The sequence below is a fragment of the Homalodisca vitripennis genome, chromosome 3, assembly GCF_021130785.1.
Source record: "Homalodisca vitripennis isolate AUS2020 chromosome 3, UT_GWSS_2.1, whole genome shotgun sequence".
Lineage (NCBI taxonomy): Eukaryota > Metazoa > Arthropoda > Insecta > Hemiptera > Cicadellidae > Homalodisca > Homalodisca vitripennis.
Genome location: NC_060209.1, coordinates 165,539,664 through 165,563,176, shown reverse-complemented (window position 1 = coordinate 165,563,176; position 23,513 = coordinate 165,539,664). Strand labels below are relative to the sequence as shown.

The 23,513-nt window shown below is 33.8% G+C and overlaps 1 protein-coding gene and 1 pseudogene across 1 annotated transcript; one reads left to right on the top strand and one right to left on the bottom strand.

Moving 5' to 3' along the window:
• The first annotated feature begins 470 nt into the window (after positions 1-470).
• Positions 471-951, top strand: LOC124358446 (cytochrome P450 4d1-like). The gene is made up of 2 exons (XM_046810741.1): positions 471-663; positions 818-951. Exons 1-2 carry the CDS (start codon positions 471-473, stop codon positions 949-951), a joined length of 327 nt encoding a protein of 108 aa, XP_046666697.1.
• A 98-nt stretch (positions 952-1,049) lies between these two features.
• Positions 1,050-18,811, bottom strand: LOC124358445 (annotated as a pseudogene).
• Positions 18,812-23,513: the final 4,702 nt, after the last annotated feature.

Sequence of the window (23,513 nt, the reverse complement as noted above, 5' to 3'; positions counted from 1 at the left end):
AGTTACCAATAAATTCTTATTGTTGGTTACCAACTTAAAAATTCGCTTTAATTGAGGACACTCAGTTAAGTTATTCAGTTTGGAATATTTGGCGTGGAACCTAACTAATAAAGGTTCACATAATGCTCTGAGGTATTCTTTTATTTGATTAGCTACGACTACTCGTAGTAGTCCAAATCATAACTCGTTTCACCCAAATTAAGAAAAAAATTAAAATTAATTAAAAATTCTCCTCCGGGTCGAGGAGAAGTCCTTGTTGAGATGTTTAAGAAGGCTATTGATATTTTGTTTGCGGTTTAATAAACTGCGCCTATCACACCTTTCCGATGTTTCTGATATACCATTCATTTTATTTACGGCATTAGTTTTACTAACATTTTTCATCCATTTACTGTATCAAAGAATTCGAATTCTAACTGCGAAGTTCTTTCAATGTCTTCAATATCTCTAACTCTCGTGGCATAGATAAGATGGTGGGCTATCAACTGTATTCTGTCAACGTGTTCAGCGTGTTGACCACTCTGGCCGTGTTGTTCAGCATCGTGTACGTGGCTCTGTTCAAGTGGAGGCGGCGTCGTTTGGAGAAGCTGGCCTCACAATTGCCAGGCCCGCCTACCCTTCCTGTCATTGGCAACGGCCTCGAGTTCTTGGGAGGTCCAGAAGGTGAGTGCTGACAAGTATACCTCAGATTTTTGACAAGCTGTTTGCTTTATAGCTGTATAATTGTATCGCATAACAATTTCAATAAGTTTCTGCGACTGAAAACCGCCCTTAAATTTCGAACTATTATTTAACAGTGCTCTGATCAATGTTACAGAGGTGATGGCCAAGATACTCGCACTCTGTAGCAGGTACGAGTCGCCATTCCGCATCTGGATAGGTCCCATCCTGTTCATTGTGGTCAGCCGTCCGGACGACCTCCAGGTCAGTACAATCCTTGACTTTAACTAGAACCCTGGAATTTTTGGTTTTAAGAACTTTCTTCAGTGTACTTGATCGGTCGTAGTTTTTGCATACTTGCATTCACACATGCAACCATCGTTGTACACTCACCAGTCGCAGAACAACAAGCGGTAATCCACATTCTGCTGCTATAAGCACAATAATACAAAACTATTTGATACCAATGAATAAGTGTCTATAAGTGTGTGTAATAAGTGTCTACTTTGGATGCGAGGCTAGAAATTAAAAAAAAATATTAAAAGGTCTAAGTTATATGACATCTCGTTTTATAGGTATTTTGATTATTTTGGCACAATTTTAAAATTGTGATTATTTCTTTTTATACATTGACTTATGAGATATCGTGTTTTCTATCACTTACCTCACGAATGCTAGGGAACATTTTCCTTTTGTTGTTTAGGTTTTCAAATGAAGCCTCCATTCGGGACAATGTGGAAATCAGTGACAAATGTTAGAAAGAGAGATTAAATATTTTGAAATAAATAAAGAAATTCCAGAAATATTTAGAAAAACTGATCTATTTCTATCAATTGATCATATAAATATCTCTAGGACGTCATTGTAACATGAAAAATGGGTGGGCAAGGAAAAGGAATACATATATATATATATACTTGACAAGTCACGCAGATCCTCAATCATCCTTAGTGACCTGGCGACAACCACCTGGGCTTGTAATTGTAACTTATTTCTGTCCTTGACTAGTTTAAGTGTAGCTACGTTTGTCCAGGTGCAACGGGTAATGTACAGCAAATTATGTACGTAGTATATTTCTTTTTATGGAAACTGCATTCTATTGTACTTGATCTACAACAAGAAATATATATATGAAAAGGAATAAAATGATAATATAATATATAATATCTATTTATATCAGAACTCCTCTAGGACGTCATTGAAACATGAAAGGTAGGAACGACAAGAAAAAGGAATAGTATGAGATGAATCTTAATATTTATAGGTCAAGTGTAATAAAATGCCGTTTCCATAAAACTAAGTATACTACGTACAGAAGAGCCCACAGCAACTATTCGGCTTCCTAGCCTGAACCGTTGGAACGCACGCTGCTAGGAAATTCTGAAAATGGTCATGAGCAATAACTTATACAACTCTATACTAATGAATGCGGTACCGAGCTGCATCCAACAAGGAACACGTGTTTGCATATTGACACACATGCAATTGAACTAGTCAAGGACGAAAATAAGTTACAGTACAAGTCCAGGTAGTTGTCGCCAGGTCACTAAGGATGATTGAGGATCTGCGTGACTTGTCAAAGTCTCGAAATGTACTAAGCTAGGCGTACTAAGAATAACAAAAACATGAAATATAGAGAAACACATTATTAATTATGTTTTTGAAAGTATACTTTAGCTATTCCAGCAAGATACTTATGACGGACCAGAGTCGTCCGTCAGCCAGTGTTATATAACTCTGGATAGAAAGGTCATAGAAACTTAAAACGTGGTTCCTACTTGGTATTTAATATTTTAGTAGCTTTGTCTTGAGCCAAGGAAAAGCCTTATTACTTTTTGTGTCAAAGGGTCAAGTGGTCAATACCTCTCTGGATATTTAAAATAACAATTAAATATTATCTAGGAATATTACACAGCTTTTGTTGTCACAAAACCATAATCTATTCTATATTCTATAATTAGAAGTGTGATAACCGACGTTGGAAAATGGGAAAAATTGGCATGAATGAATGATGTGCGACTGAAAATACTGTATGTTTGACTATACTATGGGCTTGACGTGTAGAGCTTGCTCAAAATTGTAGAAAATATTACTATTTCTATACATTTTTTATAACGTCCTGGCAATAAAAGATTTGAATTTGAATATACGTACGTTATGGGAAACTAATGCTACATTAAAGAAAGTAGTAAATTATTAACAAATTTTAGATTATAGTATTTCTCAACCAGAGTTTTATTTAAATTTGTAAAAGCCAGATAGTATAAAAATGTGGATTATATATAGGGTGTCCCATAACTTTCTGTACAAAGGTATACCATGTTTTGCTCAGGTCAAGACAAACAGATTTCACCCTATTTCATATGGTGAAATGTGTGTGGTGTATGTAGTTTCTGATGCTTAGTTTCCTATTTGTCTTTCTGTATATGCTCTTGTATACCCACATTGGCCCTTGTACGCTTTCTTCGCAAGTATCAATATCTGCGCATTTACTGAGAGCTTTTATCGCCTAATTTACTTATCACTCACTTTTGTATCACGTTTTATTTTGTTCACTTCTTTTTACTCAATTTTAATTTTTTCACTTCTTCCAAACAGTCAATGTTGTACGGTTCCAGTTTTTTTTACTGTTACTTCTAAACAAATCCGATTTTTAGCACATATACAATTTGTTTAGTCAATTACTTTAGAATATTTTAAACTCATAAAACCTAAAATATTCTAATAACTAGGTATGATTTTCATTAGTAACCTATCAATAGTTGTTTTAAAACAGAAATAATTTGTATTTAAAGATTGGCTTTCTCTTATATGGTTGAGATATAGCACTAAATCATTTACTTTCACGACGTTTTGTTGCATTTTGTGGGGGGGGGGGGGGGTGGGGGGGGGGGGGGGTGGGGGGGGGGGGGGGTGGGGGGGGGGGGGGGTGGGGGGGGGGGGGGGTGGGGGGGGGGGGGGGTGGTAAGAGGTTAATTGTGTATTGTATTTTAATTGTTTCTATTGAAATCACATGATGTGTACGTAATTGTGTTAAACATAAATTAAACATCATATTAATGTTTGAACTTTTCGTAAGGTAAATTTTTATCCCCAAGAAAGTTTGAGAATAGCGATAATTGTCTTAGCCTGTGGGTTTTTCCCTTAATGAGGTTCTTATTTCCCTTATGAATATTCATGGTTCCCTCTCTGCAAAGTTAAGGGGTTCAAGGCTTTCAAACCTACCAATAAATAACAACCCCTTTTTTGCCAACAGGCTCACTTCCTAACTTTTTTTCTGATGCCCTCATGACCCATAGTATCTGTACCTGGTTATATATTTTGTCAGTGCCTCTATAGTATAACATGACAGCATAGATCGAGTCCTGAATTAAACTTGTTCTATTGTAAAGCCTTTCTTTAGTGCTATATCTGATAAGATAAGATTTTTGGTTTTTCTGTACTTTTAATATCACTATCGGTAAACAGATCTCTATGACTCCAACTTTTTACTGAAAAGCAGTGTCAGAACCTATCCAAAATATATTGTATACGCATTTACAAGATGAAATTATAACAATGAGTACTAATAAATGTTTTGTCACAAATAAGGATTTCCGAACATCGATTTCTTCTCAAAATTCATATTGTACATTTCTAAAACGTTATACAAATTACACGTAATCTAAGAGCTGAAACAGTAATTGTTATTTCCACCCTTGGTAATATGCAATTGTGGGGCCTTGTTGAGTGCTTTGGGCATGGCCTAAATATGTTTTTTCTTTCTTTGCATGAAGTAATTAATTTATTTATAACGTTATGTAGTAATCACTTTTGCCAATTTATTGTAGCTCTTCGTATTTCTTTATTTATATGCATTTTTCAGTTGTTATTTATTTATTTATTATTGTTGTATTTGGCATTTGTTACATTTACAGTTTTTTGCACTGTTACTTATTTACGGATAGTTTATTTTTGTATTGTTATTTATTTATAAACTGCTTATCTGCTCAATTATTATTTATCATTACTGTTATATTGATTATAATTTATACATATTTTATACACTGTCAATTATGTCTAGGAATATAAAGTCCAATTGCATGTTTGGCTTTTCCCTGTCATGTTTAAGCACTGTAGTAATTAGCTACCTTGCAGTATGTTTATAGTTATAAAGTGGTCTTTGACCGTTGGAAGGAAGTAAGATAAATCTAACCATTCAAATTCTGAAAACAGAATTTGATTGAACCTTAAAAAATGCAGATTTAAGATTTTCTGCTGACTTGTTACTATAATATGTCCTTTTCAAAAGATGGAGAGTGACATGTGGCTTAATGAAACAGTATATGATATATATATATTTGATGTGCAGGATTTATAAGCTGAACTATAAATCAATCTAGTTCTTTCAATAACCTAATACCATACAGCCTCATATACTTACCGCATTAGGGAGACCGTGCAACTGCTTATAGACTTGTCGAAGCTCCTGTGCGTAACTCACTCTATTGAAGATGAAGTCAGGATGAAGCCAAAACTTGTATATTCTCATGTAGTCCAGCTCTGACGCTCTGAAATATTTAAATATCATAACAATTGTTTATGATCAGTGATTAAAATAACTGAAAATAAGAGAATTGCTTCAATAGAGATGAAAGCGTAACATTATCAAAATACTAGCATCTAAGCATTGATAACTAAGCCACAGTGCTCTCTTATTGGTCATAATTTTATTGATCTTCAGCCAATTACCATAGATCAGCCACTCCATTCACTTTTATACGCTTGATCTGCATTACTGCCAGGATCATTTTAATACATTTCTTTCTAAAGATTGCTCAAGAGTAAAGCCAAAAATATCTTACGGTTTTAATTGTTTTAGCGATGTTTTGCTGAGGTATTACGTTAAAAATTAAATATATTTCAAAAAGTGTTAATAACCTGATTACATTATTAAAACGTCTGTATAAACACAAATACTTTTTAAAATTATTTCTGGTTGGCTTAGAGAAGTGAAAATTTGTATAATACAATATACAGTTGAAGAGTGTAAACATAATTTAATAAAATAAATATCAGAACCCACTTCTTGCTCAGTAATAATCAGATAAAGCACATATAGCATAACAGTCGATAATAGGATATGACATCTACCCTCTCTATCAGCTTTCCAAAACCCTAAGAAATAAGATTAAACTTTTTTAAAATTTTTTTTTATTACATTCCAACGGCAAACAAGCCAAAGTAACAAGGCGGGTAGTATACATATATAAATATTAAATATCAACTGAAAAGAAAGAAACAATGAGTTAAATAACAATAAAGTTGACAGTGATAACAATCTAACAAAAACAACAACATAAATTATTAAATATAACAATTAATAATACAAGTAATAGTAACAAGAAACGGCATAATATACATAACAACAAAGCAGTAAACTATTCAGGAACACAACAATCAATATGAGGGGTAATAAGCCATAACAATGAAATAAATTACCATACAACATGTAAAGACTTTCTACTCAGGAAACCGCGGAGGGATGCCAGCACTCTTCCCCGGATGGTCGAAGCACTGTCGTGAAAAAGATCGACAAGGTGGCAGAAGTTATTTCCCAGCCTCAACTTTCATAATAAATTTAAAGTTTAAACAATATTTAACTTAGTACTGGCAAACAATTTTGTGCAAACAAGAGAAAACCACCTTAGGGAGAGGGTAGATTTCAATATTATAAACTCAGAGTTTTATTTTTATAATATATGAAGATGGAAAACGTCTGATATCCTATTATCCTTTCAAGCCATCCATGGTCTATCTACCTTTGGTTCCACTTTAAAATGTTATTATTAAAATACTCGTATTGCTACAAGAAGTTTCAGCAAATTCAGAGTAGACCTACAGCATTATCTCACAAAAGGGATAACTGGGGTGGGTATCGGCTTACCTCGGTAAGGCTTGTGCGAAGTCAGAATCCGGGTCGTCCTGAGCCTTGACGTCCACCCCCAGGGCTGTCTGACAGATAATGTCCAAAGTAGCAGGACTGACGTAGTCCCAAACGTCGAAAAGCCCATGGCCCACCCTCTCGCCCAGCTTGGCCACTAACACACGGTTCTGCTGGTTGAACACTGGCACAAACTGTTCCAGCAAGCGGGTGTTGAAGGCTGGGGTAATCGCTCGTCTGTTCCGCTTCCATTTATCCACTGGGAAGCAACATTGATATTAATAATATTTACAAGTGGGATACGGTATCAGGACTATGAAAATTATAATATGAAAAGTAATAAACATAATTATAAATTGCAAGTTGATTACCTGACCTTTTAAAACATCCCCTTATGAATGAGTTTTACAATTAGTGTAATGTAATTTGGTGTATTATAATAATTGTATTAGTACTGTAATTTTGGCTCATTCCGTTTAGCATTTGTTAATGGAAAATGAAATTTTCTTATGTAACCTATTGTAACTCATTTTATGGAATGAAATGTACATTATATTATTATGTATTATTTATTATTATTATATATTATTATAATATAAATAAGTAAAAACTGGAGTGTTGTACAGAAAATTTCCACGAATGACCCCCATCAACAATTCGTTGATGCTAGTGATGTTCTGTTGGCGATGCGGTTCAATTCAAATTCAAAAAGATTTATTCATTTTATGCCTACAAAACTGATCTACGCTCAAGTAAACATATGAAACGTTAAAATTGGGAACATTACATCGCTTGTAACAAGTCAATCATTTAAAACGCCTAAGAGCTATACTAAATTAAAATATTTGTAGCTGTGAGTGAAAAAAAATTAAATTGTACATTATTGTTACCAGTTTAAAATCTTCTCAGCCGTGCAAGTAAGCCCGCTCAAGAAGATCGTGTTTTAGGGAAATTTTGAATTTGTTGTGGAAATTTTAAATTTGTAGTGGAAATTCTAAATTTGCTGTGGAAATTTTAAATTTGTTGTGGAAATTTTGAATTTTGAGATGTGGAGGGAGCTTGTAATACAATTATTTCAGAGTTGACTAGTACACTCCAGCTTCATCAAGTTTAATGGGTGCACTGGATACGAAGGTATCCAGCTGTTAGTTATGTTTATAATGGTGGTTATTGAATTTTGTTGTATATTTTATGTAAATGCAGAGAGTTTAATAAATATTTAGGGAGGCCAAAGTCATAATTCTAAATTGATTAAAAAAGGGTGTGCAGGACTGCCTGTCTTTCAACTGCAGAATAATTCTTTTATTGAATTATGATAATCTTATTACAGTCCTCCGAGTTTCTCCAGGGCACTAGTCCATATCTCAGGTAAGAGTAGACATAGGCTTAGTAGACAGTCCATAAAGCTTCAGGGTTAACGATTTGAGAAATAACCTTAATCCTAAAGCAAGGAGAGCCTAATTTTGAAGCCACTAGTGCTATTTGATCCTTCCACTTCAATGTGCTGTCCACCACCACGACCCCCAAGCATCTCGCCGACGACACCACAGGAACATCTATATTAGCAGGTGCATACATTTGGTTTTTTCTTGCAAAAATTTGTGAGGTGGCTTTATTCTCTGTTTAGAGCTAGACCGTTTAAAAATCCAACTTTCTGCTTCCTCCAAAAGTTGTGTACAATGAGTTATTGACCTCTTGGGTATTTTTATTGGAAACATTCAGTGTAGTGTCATCGGCAAAGAGGACTACCGATGAACCCCCGAAAGCCAGTAGCAGGTCGTTTACGTATATCAGGAATAGCATAGGGCTTAATATTAATCCCTGGGGTACCCTACGATTGTTAACTTCCCAGGGGGTTTGACTCGTAATACCAACAGTATTTACATGAGCAAATCGATATTTTCTTCCAGAAAGATAAGAATTTAGCCACTCTTTAGCTTTACCACGTATCTTATAATGTTCACATTTCATTAAGAGAAGAGTGTGATTGGACGGAATCACGATCTTTCTAAAACGCTTTTAGAAAGATCGCACATAACAAATGCTACGTGTTCTTCTTATTCGAGTGACTGTAAAGCTGTTTCAATAAATAAAATCAATGCATATATTGTTGAACATTTAGAACGGAATCCGAATTGAAAGTCTTTGAGACTTTAAAATGTATTTAAGAAAGTAACTAAACGAACCAAACAGATTTTTTTTCAAAAATTTTGGACCGTACAGACAAAAAAGATATTTGATCAATCAATCTTCCACTTTAAAAAAATATTTTTTACAAAGGTGTTTGCTCTAGCGTACTTCAAATTTTGTGGAAAAGTGTCATTTGCTAAAGAATAGTTTATTATATTAACCAAAAGCTTGGAATAAAAATTTACAGTAGATTTTAAAACTGCTCTTGGTATACCATCCCATCCTGAGGAGTTTGTGTTTTTGAGTGACAAAATTACCTTTGCCACTTCATGCCAATCAGAAGGATATAAAAACATCGAGTTTGGTCTGGCAATACCTGTTCGATGTTTGATTTGGAGTAGCATTTTTAGCTATAGGCCTTCTTGTGAAAAACTATTTAACTGTTCATAAACTCTTAACAAATTTGTGATATCTTCTCCGTTTACGACTAACTTTATATCTTTACACTTTGGATTTTTATTATTACTAGTTTTTCTACGCAAGACCCACACATGTGGCCCTCGACTTGTTCACTGCACCCGAGATAAACCTGGCATTCACCATGCGTTTAGCACGTTTAATTACTTTTTGTAATAATAATAATATATACTTTCTCAAACAAGTATAGTACAAACTTAACTTAATCTAAATGCCAAGTCTGACCAGTACAATGGTGCCGAAAATACTAATGTAACAATGATATAAAAACACAAAAAAGCTTGAAGAGAAAATAAAGCTGAACCTCCAAGGCCAAGGCAATTTAAATAAAAACGTTTTAAATAAGCTCATACAGTACCAAACTTATAAAACAATTTGATTATGCAAAAGAGAAACAACTCCCAAACTTTAAACAATTATATTGAAAATTGTATTGCATTACTGATTATTTCGTTTGTAATTAACAAAAGGCCACTAGGTCTACATACAAAGTGTCATAAAACAATGAATACAATCAGAATTAAAAAATAAAAACAAAATACAAGTAAGAATACATTGCCAGGAAGGCTTAAAGATTTCATACCGTGTTTATTTACTAATTCAAGAAATCTTCTACATTGCCCTTAGAAAATAAGAAACTTCTAATTAGTTTACAAGAAATATGAACTTTTTCCAGCATCTGATTTTAAGGAAATTTTATTGAATAAATAAAGTTCAAAGTAATTATAAGACTCTTTAAAAGCAATACTTATTGGTTTAGGTACGAAACGTTTTAGGCATTTCTTCATTTAGATTTATATTCATTTTTGTAATTTGCAGCCCTGACTTGTTAAGAAAAATACTGTTAATAACTTTTACACGTACAAGTGTTTGATTGGAAGAATCTTAAAACAATACTGCGAGATATACCTTAGAGTATACCTTTTAGTGTGCTATAAGGCGATGGCATTTGGAGATGCCGCTGATCCTCCAGGAATCTTTTCCTGTTACAAGAAGTTTTTATGCCCAGAGTCATCCATGACGAAGAGCTCGATTTTTTTATTTTGTTTAATTGAGACCAGGGGAAAAGCTTTTTTTAAAGACAGACTGGAGATTTGTAAGAACAGATGAAATTTATCTTTTACATAAAGTAATGTATTGATACCTTATCCGGTTTAACGGTCCATGAAACTGAAGCTACTTCTGAAACCCGAGGCTAATTATCTTTCAATTAAAATTTACACCCGTAAACAACTTGCATTGACAATAGCGATTCCTTCACAACAGTTCAGTGTGAATTTACTACGAACAACAAACAATGAAGCAGAAAAGCCAAACATCTAAAATCAATGAATTAGATTGTGTCAGTGGATGTTTTTAAATTATGTAAATTCTATAGAGAATGTTAAATGGTTGATTTCTTAAAGATACATACAATTTTATTTGGCCGTCTTTTTGAGAGTTTTAAATATGGGCTTTGTGCTGTATTTTGAGCCCAAAACGCTTGCAAGGCTGTGAATTTTTTTTTACAGGTTTTCGAATGTTGGAATAGGACAAGAATATTTTAATTTATCAAATTGAAGTTTTATCAATAATATAATAAAAATTAAAAGATATTTTGGACACCCATTTTCGCCCTATATTATTAAGGTTTTGTTCCAAAGATGTGTCACAAAGAGCGTGTGTGTGGAATTTTTTAAATATCCGTTTTGATGTTGTGTAATCCTCTTCGAGGAATATCTTCTCAAATATTTTAACACTCTAAAATGTATTTATCTGTTTCCTAAACTTTACATGTAATAAACCCTGATTTGATTAAACTTCATTATGTCAATGAATTTTTACACTTACCAGGAGCTGAAAATAATCCTGTGCCCACAGTGTTCCTGAAGAACCTGTAGAGTGGATCCTTCTCTAATGTCTTGGAGCTGTTCAAACACAATCTGTATTGAAATTAAAATGTTATTTTCTAATGTGATTATATTATATAACATTATGATTATATATATATATATATACAATAGAAGAATATGAAAAATAATTTACCTATTTAAAACAATATTTTTAGTGTGTATATCAGTAGTTTGTAATATTTTCCGTATCGCATGTAAAAATTTCTTTTAAACTGTTTAGTAGGCGATGAAGGCGTAAATAAATGCATATGAATCTGTTACTTTTTGAAGCTGTTAATGTACCGTAAACAAAATGTAACGCGGGTAACTATTTTCGTATATTGTGAAAACTTAGTCATATCGTTAATAATCTAATACTTATAAAAATAGTTTTTTAAATAATTATGCAAAAAAGAGAGTGATTTAGATGCTGCCGCCAAATATTTATGATCCATCATTGTACACTGCATATATAAATTGTATGTACATTGAAAAATTTATGATTTGCACAGGGCTGTTACAATTATTTTCATTCTACTTTTTTGTATAAGTTAAAAAAGTATACAATTCTAGAATAAACTAAAATATTTTGCGCGTTCTTGTTACCATTATATAAGTGGCTTTACTTTGCGTTTTGATTATGACGTATATTTCATAAAGAGGGCTAAATAGTACAAAACTGCCATGGGTACAAGCGATGACAATGGTAAAATTTCCATATAACCTAATTAATTGAGATTAATTGAGACCTTGAACACTTGAAAACTATTGGAAAGCGTGACCACTTAAAGAATAGGCTACCAATGTATAGATGATTCGGAATGAAGATGTAGACACCAGTCTGAGGCATTAAGCACTCGCCTAGCCTGTAGTATATTTTTAACATTCGATTGTTTTCTATCGTAATGGAACAAAGATCGTTGTATACAGGAGGAAGAAGACAACACATCCACAATGTATAACGCCTGAACCGAGAACCCACCTTCTTCATTTTAACGAAGGATGAAGAATGGCCACACTTCGACCATGAAGAAATTGGAGGAAAATAATTTGTAACACTCAAAAGTACCACAAAATGGCACTTTGTGGGGAGGGGTAGGGTTCATTTTTCAAATGTAGGATTTCAAATTTTTTCAAATGTAGGATTTCAAATATTTTCAAATGTTAAGGTAAATCGATCCGTACCTCATTTTAAAGATTATTCAATGATCATTTGAAAAACAGTTCTTTGTAGCAGGGTGATCCAAAATGTGAAAGTTGTACGGTTTCACAGTTTTGTTACTGTTACTTCGTTAAAAATTATAGTAGATCCAAATTTTTACCCAAAGTCAACAAAGAAGTACTCTTTCTAAAAAATATGGTAGGCCTACAGTACGCGCGCTGAAGGTTCGGCCCTGTCGTTGCCCTACTAACCAAATAAAAACATTGACTCTCCAATGATCCGTCACGGACGGCAATGTTCAATTCTCGCTCGACAATCAACTTATGGTTAGACCAACTTCCTGTACAAATAAAATTCTGAAACTTCGCAGATCTATTTTCCTGTTTATTCCAATGCTAATGGATGTATTAAGTTTCAATGTCTTATTAATTTTCTGTAATAAAATATATTTTAAAATTAACTGTGCCAAAATTGTGATACAAAAAAGTTTGTATGTGAGGATTTTTTTTATTATTTGGTCAGGAAACTTTCACCAGCAGGAAAGTTTTTCTGAATGAACTGAAGTTACTTTTAGATTTAACTTTTTTCAGATACATAGTTTAGGTTAGCCGTAACTTAGTCTGAAGTGGAATGTATCACCGACACCGCTGCCCTACAGTTCACGGCCCATTCACGTAAATGCAACACGGCAATACCATTTGAAAGTTTAACATTGAATCACTTTGCAATAGTTTATTTCTGAAAAAAAAAAAAAAAACACTTTAGGCCATAGTGATGATCTGTGATAAACTAAAAGTTTTAAACTTTAATGAAATTATGTTGAATTTCATTGTATTATATTCAATGGAAAGTGATTTGGGGTGTATTGTTTTATAAAATAATTTTATGACAGATGAACGAATACGAAACACTGTTGTATCAAGAATCCTGTTTATGAAAACTTAATTATTAATTATGTGGCATGACAATAAATTATTTTTTTAGCATTTCTACGAATACACTATACATATAGGCATTGGTTATATATGGATTAAATCGTATTACATTGTAGCATTCAATTCAAAATTCGAATACTACCTTAGCAATACATTGTGACATTGTATCAAACTCCAGTCCATGATCTTGTAGCCACTTGATCATTTCTGCTTTTTTGGAACCTGAATTAGGTGCTTTATTAACTTGGACGTTATGATAGGCGGCATTATCAATAATTATTAGAGAGTTAACTGGTAAGTTTGGAATGAGCTGAGTTCTTGCCCATGTCATGAAGTTCGCATGGTTCATCTGATCATGATAATCTCCTTCGCTCGTTCCCGCTTTCCAGATTAAGCAAGCTCCAGGAATAAAACCCCATTTCACCCCCTGCGTGCAGTATTATGGCACTCTCGTCCTTTACTTATTTTCTTTTTAAAACCTTGAAGACTGGCGTCACTCCATCCCTTTTCACATGAGATGATAATATATACGATTCATCAATGTTCTCTGCTCGCGCTTGTTTTATACTTCGTAAATAGTTTATACGTTTTATTCTTATGTCACTAGCTTCAATCAAAATTTGCCTATTATTTTCAATTTTTTTTCCACCGAAATCCTAATGATGCTAATATTTTTCTGAGGCTAGTTAAACCCCCTTCATAGTTGATTTTTTCATTCAGCTTGTTTTTTTAACAATTAAAGAGTTGGCAGGCAACTATCAGTTTTATAAAATTCATGGACGGTTTTTCGAACGACACATTTATCAAAGTCGTCTAGTTCTACTATTTTCTTTTTTCTTTTGTATTTTTTAGGGGTAGTGAACGAACACTCCCCTTCAGTGGAAGAATCCATAATTTTTTCACGGCGAATCTTCTTAATCAGTGTCTTTGAAACACCACAAGCCGCGGCAGTTCTTTCTAAAGATTTATTTATAGGGATTCATTCATCATTAGATAGTTTCGACTCATTTGCCATGAATTCACTAACCCTCCATATAATTTCTCGAGCCTGGCTTCTCGTAGTTTTTCCTCGAGCCACTTTGGAAACGTATCGGGCCATTATACCGACTGAGATGATGAATCAAAACAAAACTACTAAAATTTGTAATATAACCTTAATAGCAAGGATATTATTAAATCATTTGTAACGCCTTACAACTACCAAAATTCACTAACCTCACTACTAACTAAAATAATGAATTGTGTAAAACGCACTTAAACCACTTGTCCAATTCTAACAACAGTGAGTACTCGACTGTGAGGGAGAACAGGGACAATAAATATTCAGACTGCAGCGGGCCAAACATTGGCGGATGTCTGCAGAACAGTTGTTATATCGGGCAATCCACCCGTCCCCCGCCATAGTCCGCTCGGTTGACTCGGAGCCGAACCTTCAGCGCGCGTACTGTACAGATGTTATTTTTAAGCGCATTTCCAATTTTTTTAATAGTTCAAATTTAGTTTATTTCAAATTAGTAAAAATACCGTTTATTTAATTAAAATAAATCTATAAAATTCAAATAACAAGGCATAACTTTCATTAGACCTATTAATAGCTCTCTTATAAACTGAAATGTGTTGTATTTTGGCTTTAACTTGGATGGTTGAGAAATGGTGCCAAAATACTGATATTCACGACGTTTTTGTTGCATTACAGTGTTTTGAACTCCTGTATTTACCCTAAGTTCTTAATAAGTTAGTTTGTCTTCCATCTTTAAAACTTTTGTATGTTTTAACTATTTCGGTCCAACAATTATGTTTTTCAGGTATCTGTATTTACAAGTCATGTGTTCTTATGTTCTAAATATAATCCGTTGAAGTTTGAGCTTAACTCCAGTCGACTTTCCTTTTATTTCAGCGTCTGGTATCTGGCGCTGTTTCAGACTTGACTCTTAGAATCTGGAGTCATGTTCGTCTGAAGAGATCCAAAGAAAATCGAGGACGAAGAAGCACAAAACATTTACATCGTTTCGACATCAGAGACACCTATAAATAGGTGAAGTGGTATCTCATTGTCTCATTATGAACACAATTAAATAAACTACGATGTTATAGCCACGATCTCTAAAGACGATGGAGCAACCGAAGTTTCTACACATAACGTAGCTATGGCACGAAGGGATGATTCAATTGAATTTTGAGTTTAGCTCCAGTTCACCTTCATTTTATTGAGATAGTACAAAACTGACTGAATAAATAAAATCTTATAAGACATTGACTATCGTCTCTTATCATTTCATACAAACTTGTTCGAAAACATTTAGTAGTTGTAGAAGGTATCTGAACGTGCTAACTAATTCATGTTCCGGTTAGTTAAAAATATGTTAAAATTTAGATGGCATTGCTATTTGATTTGTTGTCAAACAAATCCATCACAGGTAAATTGTACTTAACGTTTAAACCTTATATTAATTCGCACATTTAGTATAAGGACCCTCTCAGTACAAGAATAGTGTTTTCAAAACAAGTGGTATATACTTTTGAATACCCTAAGGGAAATGTAAGAGAACAAAACGTAAAAATGCAACAAAACGTCGTGAAAGTAAATGATTTAGTGCTATATCTCAACCATATAAGAGAAAGCCAATCTTTAAATACAAATTATTTCTGTTTTAAAACAACTATTGATAGGTTACTAATGAAAATCATACCTAGTTATTAGAATATTTTAGGTTTTATGAGTTTAAAATATTCTAAAGTAATTGACTAAACAAATTGTATATGTGCTAAAAATCGGATTTGTTTAGAAGTAACAGTAAAAAAAAACTGGAACCGTACAACATTGACTGTTTGGAAGAAGTTGAAAAAATTAAAAATTGAGTAAAAAGAAGTGAACAAAAGAAAACGTGATACAAAAGTGAGTGATAAGTAAATTAGGCGATAAAAAGCTCTCAGTAAATGCGCAGATATTGATACTTGCGAAGAAAGCGTTACAAGGGCCAATGTGGGTATACAAGAGCATATACAGAAAGACAAATAGGAAAACTAAGCATCAGAAACTACATACACCACACACATTTCACCACTGTTTGTCTTGACCTGAGCAAAACATGGTATACCTTTGTACAGAAAGTTATGGGACACCCTATATATAATCCACATTTTTATACTATCTGGCTTTTACAAATTTAAATAAGACTCTGGTTGAGAAATACTATAATCTAAAATTTGTTAATAATTTACTACTTTCTTTAATGTAGCATTAGTTTCCCATAACGTACGTATATTCAAATTCAAATCTTTTATTGCCAGGACGTTATAAAAAATGTATAGAAATAGTAATATTTTCTACAATTTTGAGCAAGCTCTACACGTCAAGCCCATAGTATAGTCAAACATACAGTATTTTCAGTCGCACATCATTCATTCATGCCAATTTTTCCCATTTTCCCAACGTCGGTTATCACACTTCTAATTATAGAATATAGAATAGATTATGGTTTTGTGACAACAAAAGCTGTGTAATATTCCTAGATAATATTTAATTGTTATTTTAAATATCCAGAGAGGTATTGACCACTTGACCCTTTGACACAAAAAGTAATAAGGCTTTTCCTTGGCTCAAGACAAAGCTACTAAAATATTAACTACCAAGTAGGAACCACGTTTTAAGTTTCTATGACCTTTCTATCCAGAGTTATATAACACTGGCTGACGGACGACTCTGGTCCGTCATAAGTATCTTGCTGGAATAGCTAAAGTATACTTTCAAAAACATAATTAATAATGTGTTTCTCTATATTTCATGTTTTTGTTATTCTTAGTACGCCTAGCTTAGTACATTTCGAGACTTTGACAAGTCACGCAGATCCTCAATCATCCTTAGTGACCTGGCGACAACTACCTGGACTTGTACTGTAACTTATTTTCGTCCTTGACTAGTTCAATTGCATGTGTGTCAATATGCAAACCACGTGTTCCCTTGTTGGATGCAGCTCGGTAGCTGCATTCATTAGTATAGAGTTGTATAAGTTATTGCTCATGACCATTTTCAGAATTTCCTAGCAGCGTGCGTTGCAACGGTTCAGGCTAGGAAGCCGAATAGTTGCTGTGGGCTCTTCTGTACGTAGTATACTTAGTTTTATGGAAACGGCATTTTATTACACTTGACCTATAAATATTAAGATTCATCTCATACTATTCCTTTTTCTTGTCGTTCCTACCTTTCATGTTTCAATGACGTCCTAGAGGAGTTCTGATATAAATAGATATTATATATTATATTATCATTTTATTCCTTTTCATATATATATTTCTTGTTGTAGATCAAGTACAATAGAATGCAGTTTCCATAAAAAGAAATATACTACGTACATAATTTGCTGTACATTACCCGTTGCACCTGGACAAACGTAGCTACACTTAAACTAGTCAAGGACAGAAATAAGTTACAATTACAAGCCCAGGTGGTTGTCGCCAGGTCACTAAGGATGATTGAGGATCTGCGTGACTTGTCAAGTTATATATATATATAATATATAATAAATATATATATATATATATATATATATGTATTCCTTTTCCTTGCCCACCCATTTTTCATGTTACAATGACGTCCCTAGAGATATTTATATGATCAATTGATAGAAATAGATCAGTTTTTCTAAATATTTCTGGAATTTCTTTATTTATTTCAAAATATTTAATTCTCTCTTTCTAACATTTGTCACTGATTTCCACATTGTCCCGAATGGAGGCTTCATTTGAAAACCTAAACAACAAAAGGAAAATGTTCCCTAGCATTCGTGAGGTAAGTGATAGAAAACACGATATCTCATAAGTCAATGTATAAAAAAGAAATAATCACAATTTTTAAAATTGTGCCAAAATAATCAAAATACCTATAAAACGAGATGTCATATAACTTAGACCTTTTAATATTTTTTTTTAATTTCTAGCCTCGCATCCAAAGTAGACACTTATTACACACACTTATAGACACTTATTCATTGGTATCAAATAGTTTTGTATTATTGTGCTTATAGCAGCAGAATGTGGATTAACGCTTGTTGCTCTGCGACTGGTGAGTGTACAACGATGGTTGCATGTGTGAATGCAAGTATGCAAAAAACTTACGACCGATCAAGTACACTGAAGAAAGTTCTTAAAACCAAAAATTCCAGGGTTCTAGTTAAAGTCAAGGATTGTACTGACCTGGAGGTCGTCCGGACGGCTGACCACAATGAACAGGATGGGACCTATCCAGATGCGGAATGGCGACTCGTACCTGCTACAGAGTGGCGAGTATCTTTGGGCCATCACCTCTGTAAACATTGATCATAGCACTGTTAAATAATAGTTCGAAATTTAAGGGCGGTTTTCAGTCGCAGAAACTTATTGAAATTGTTCATGCGATACAATTATACAGCTATAAAGCAAACAGCTTGTCAAAAATCTGAGGTATACTTGTCAGCACTCACCTTCTGGACCTCCCAAGAACTCGAGGCCGTTGCCAATGACAGGAAGGGTAGGCGGGGCCTGGCAGTTGTGAGGCCAGCTTCTCCAAACGACGCCGCCTCCACTTGAACAGAGCCACGTACACGATGCTGAACAACACGGCCAGAGTGGTCAACACGCTGAACACGTTGACAGAATACAGTTGATAGCCCACCATCTTATCTATGCCACGAGAGTTAGAGATATTGAAGACATTGAAAGAACTTCGCAGTTAGAATTCGAATTCTTTGATACAGTAAATGGATGAAAAATGTTTAGTAAAACTAAATGCCGTAAATAAAATGAATGGTATATCAGAAACATCGGAAAGGTGTGGATAGGCGCAGTTTATTAAAACCGCAAACAAAATATCAATAGCCTTCTTAAACATCTCAACAAGGACTTCTCCTCGACCCGGAGGAGAATTTTTAATTAATTTTAATTTTTTTCTTAATTTGGGTGAAACGAGTTATGATTTGGACTACTACGAGTAGTCGTAGCTAATCAAATAAAAGAATACCTCAGAGCATTATGTGAACCTTTATTAGTTAGGTTCCACGCCAAATATTCCAAAACTGAATAACTTAACTGAGTGTCCTCAATTAAAGCGAATTTTTAAGTTGGTAACCAACAATAAGAATTTATTGGTAACTCTAAGTAAGAATTGTGATTAAATTGAAATTTTTCATACAGTGTAAGACCAATAAAAGTAATTTTAGGAATGAAAGATCAATTAATAAAATAAAAAATATAATGCTTACCAAATTTAACTCAATGTTCCCAAGTTTGTACCCAATGTTGTCCCAATGTACCAAGTTCAACTCTATGGGAGGTAGGTGTTTTCAAAATCAGTGCCGCGGAGGTAAAACACACACATTCCTAATTTTTCAGAAGAGCAGATTTTCTCTAATTTTGAGTTAATAAAATTCGTTACTTCATTACTAATTGTAACTACTTAATAGAACTTTTACACATTGGTACTAGTAGTCTAAGGTACATGGGGATATTAAATATTTTATTTTTTATTTTCAATTACCTAAAAATATTAAATATTTTGTGGGACATAGTGTTGTGTACCTCTAGACGGAAACTATGTTTTATGGACATAATACAACTGTGTTGTATTAGTTAAAGGTATTTTCTCCTATTATTGGGTTGTTCATTTTATAGGAATAAGTACGGTGAAAGGAAAATCATACAGTAATTACAGAATAGCTAATTTATTCAATAAAACACTTTTACAAAAAAAATTTAAATAGGCCTACAGAAACAGTACAGTCATGATAAAGCCCTTTCTTCACCCAAATGATTCACTATCATTGTAACTAAAGTAATACAAAAAAATAATACTGTAAATATTTTTTTACAGTAGAGTTAGCTGTTTTAATAATGAAAAATCTTAAAAAAGTTAAATACATAAACAGTACAGTGGTAGATGAAGCTCTTTAATCATCAAATGAGTCACTGTCATTGTCACTGGCTGGATAGTCTGGGTTATCAGCGTTGGTTTTAGGAAGGTCCTTATAAAATGCATGGAAACAACTAGGAATGAAAGGTAAGAGAGAAATGAGGTCATTATACTTCAGTGCAGATATTGGGACGGGTTTCTTGGTTGGAAGATTTGGCGGAAATGTAGGCCCCACTTCATTAACCCTAGTACTTCTTGTTTTCCTATTCAGGTCAACCACTTGAAAACTCCTCTTCAAATGAAGTTTTTAAATAAATCTTCCCCATGTGCTCCCTCTTGGGGGGGGGGGGGTGGGGGGGGGGGGGGGTGGGGGGGGGGGGGGGTGGGGGGGGGGGGGGGTGGGGGGGGGGGGGGGTGGGGGGGGGGGGGGGTGGGGGACACTCCTGGTCACACCAGATCGGAACGTAATTTGTGGTGTCTAATGACATTGTGTATGCACTTTGTTTTTTTAAATTTTAAACAGACTGTTCTGATTAAAAATACAATGTTTCAATTTGTTTTGATTATTTAAAATACGTATAATTACAGATTTAGTTTTCATTTTTATATTATTAAGTATAATATATATAAATGTCTATTGAAAAAATTGAAAAAGTTCTGGAATGAAAAACCAGTTTTTCAAAACACATGTTTCAATACAAATAATTATTAAAAATAATACAAATTACTTTTTTTATACATATACTTACCAATGAAATGTTTTCAGTTAACTGCAATTAATGAATTATGATCATAACCTATTTAATTACTATTATTTACATACATACCTAATGAGCGTCAAACTAGCATCCTCAATTTACCACAAAACCTGTTTTTCTTATATATAATAAAATAGTTATTAAGTGTGGTTTTAGATTGAAATAATAACAAGTTAATTTGTAATAACACGATTTAATTAAGTTAAACACTGGACATATTTGGATTACAATCTTATTGAAAATTGTTTTTAAATTATAACATGTGAAGTTATAACAAATTAAACACACAGAAATTAATGGTTTTCATGATTTGAGTCTTTGGTCTGTATGTACATGAATTATTCTTTGAAATTTTTTTTAGTGTGGATACTTCTCAAAGCATTCACCAGGGCAAATCCCTGGGTTTGCAGTACAAGTTTTGCAGAAGTATATGGTGCGTTTTGCGGACTCCTCCTACTCCTCGATCACTACAAACAATACAGTCTCTTGCTTTCTTGTTTTGAAGTGGATATATCAGGTGCAGTTTATTGTCCAGTCGCTGTTCATCGACAAGATCAAGACGGCCTACGCCTTTTATTTACATTTCTGACCTCTCCCACCAGTTGTTTTACAAGGTTTTTCCGGAACTTTCCTTTGTAACACTTTTTGATTTGGTGGCTTGTTACTATTAAATAAGATCATAGAATTTACAATCGCCGTTTCAACTAGCCAAAAAAAAATTTTTCTTCCACCATTTAATACTTTTACGGATGAATGGGTATGAAGAAATATAGTGATCCATTAAATCCACACCCCCCATCCATTCGTTGTACTTGCACACAACGGTAGGTTTTTGTACAGTTTTCTTGTCGTCCACCTTTTTTTATCCTGCTAACTTCCTGCGTTGACATTATCATATAAGGTTGTTAGCATAGTTTACTTCGTTTGTATCTTTCCACAGTACGAGCGAATATTTGTCATCTTTCCTGAATGCCCTAATTTCCCCCTTCTTCAGTTTTATTGGCTTGACAACTCTTTTTTTAGTGGATCTTTTTCCTTTTCTGATAGGTTGCACTTGGGGAGGCAATCCTCTCCTATTTCGCTGAATAGTCCCAGTTAGGTGAACTTTTTTATCATGCAATGCCAGATGCCAAATCTAAGCTGGTATACAGGCGATCGGTGAAAACATGTAGGCCTTCTACTGTACCATAATCTTCTTCAAGTTTTTTCAACTAAATGCAACACCACTCTAGTGGTAACTCCTACGTCTTGCCTGTTCATGTTATCAGTTGTTGGTTTGCCTAGATATGGCTCAAGAGCACAAATATATCCAGTTACTGAATCAGACAATACCCATATCCTTATTCCCCATTTATTTGGCTTGTCCTTATTATACATTTTGAAACAAACTCTCCCTTTGAAAGCGACCGTACTTTCGTCGACACTGACGTTTTCTTGAGGCACGAAGTATTGCCTATACTTTTTGTCTAGGGTACATGACTACTCTTCGCACTTTCCCAGACCTTGTCAAGAATCCTCCAACAGGGCCACTTGAAGGGGGACTCACATGTAGACTCCAAAATATTTTGGTGGAATCTATCCCTTGAAAAAATATCTTTAAAAATGGGTTGGTAGTCGGTGTAATCGGCAGAAAAGTAGTCCTCAATTTCTGGTTTAGGATTAAGGCCCATATTGATTAACACTCCTAAGAATGCTTTCATTTCAGGAGAGTGTTATATCTCTCCAGGACCACCAGATGGACTTTTTAGGTAAAGGAGTATTCTTTTGAATATTCAATTTGGCATACCTATTTGTTTCATTCACAATTTCGTTGATTAAACTGTCTGTGAAGAACAACTGAAAAAATTCTAATTCTGTTACCGGCATTGGACCACGAGGTGGCTTAAAGCCACTTTCGTTCACATAAATATAATTACTTAGTTTTAGGATCATTGTCTCTCCACTCTCTCCATCCATCGCCGTCTGAATCGGTGTCATGTCCAGTTACGTCTCCTGCAAACTTGGCTCTCCTCCTCTTCCCCATCTCCTTCTATCTGGTCTCCTCTCGCCCCTTCAATTGTGATATCCCCTTCTTCGTATACATTGTCTTCGATCTCATCTTCACATTCATTGTTATCTAATTCGACACCAATTTCTTCATAAAACTGTTCATCTATGTTTGAATCAATATCACTCAGATGAGGAGAACTACAGCTAACAACACTTATATTATCATCTTCTAAAAATGTACCTTATATCATCTGATTTTTCAAGGTATTGATCGCTCATGTTTGTTAATAAATTATAAGTTTATTTTAAAAAAAAACACAAATCAAAGTTTCTCACTGTAGTTTTTACACACCAAAATGAGTGCATCCAAAAGATACACTAAAATACTAATATTTACATAATACTAACAATTCTTTATGGCAAAAATTGAATATATATATATATAATAATTATTTATTTTAGTAAACAAATGACTTCACTACAATAAAAGGTACGCACGATGAACAAGGATTACATTCAACAGGTATGATAGACCTCACTGCATACCTGTTCTAAACTAAGTTTCTCACTGTAGTTTTTACACACCAAATGAGTGCCTCCAAAAGATACACTAAAATACTAATATTTTACATAATACACAGTTCTTTACGGCAAAAATTGAATATATATATAATAATTATTTATTTAGTAAACAAATAACTTCACTACAATAAACGGTACGCACG

Bases quoted from the DNA above. Each gene is read 5' to 3' on its own strand.
- LOC124358446 (XM_046810741.1), top strand. From the start codon at position 471: ATGGTGGGCTATCAACTGTATTCTGTCAACGTGTTCAGCGTGTTGACC. The intron at 664-817 runs GTGAGTGCTGAC...TCAATGTTACAG, and splicing joins GTTCTTGGGAGGTCCAGAAG to AGGTGATGGCCAAGATACTC.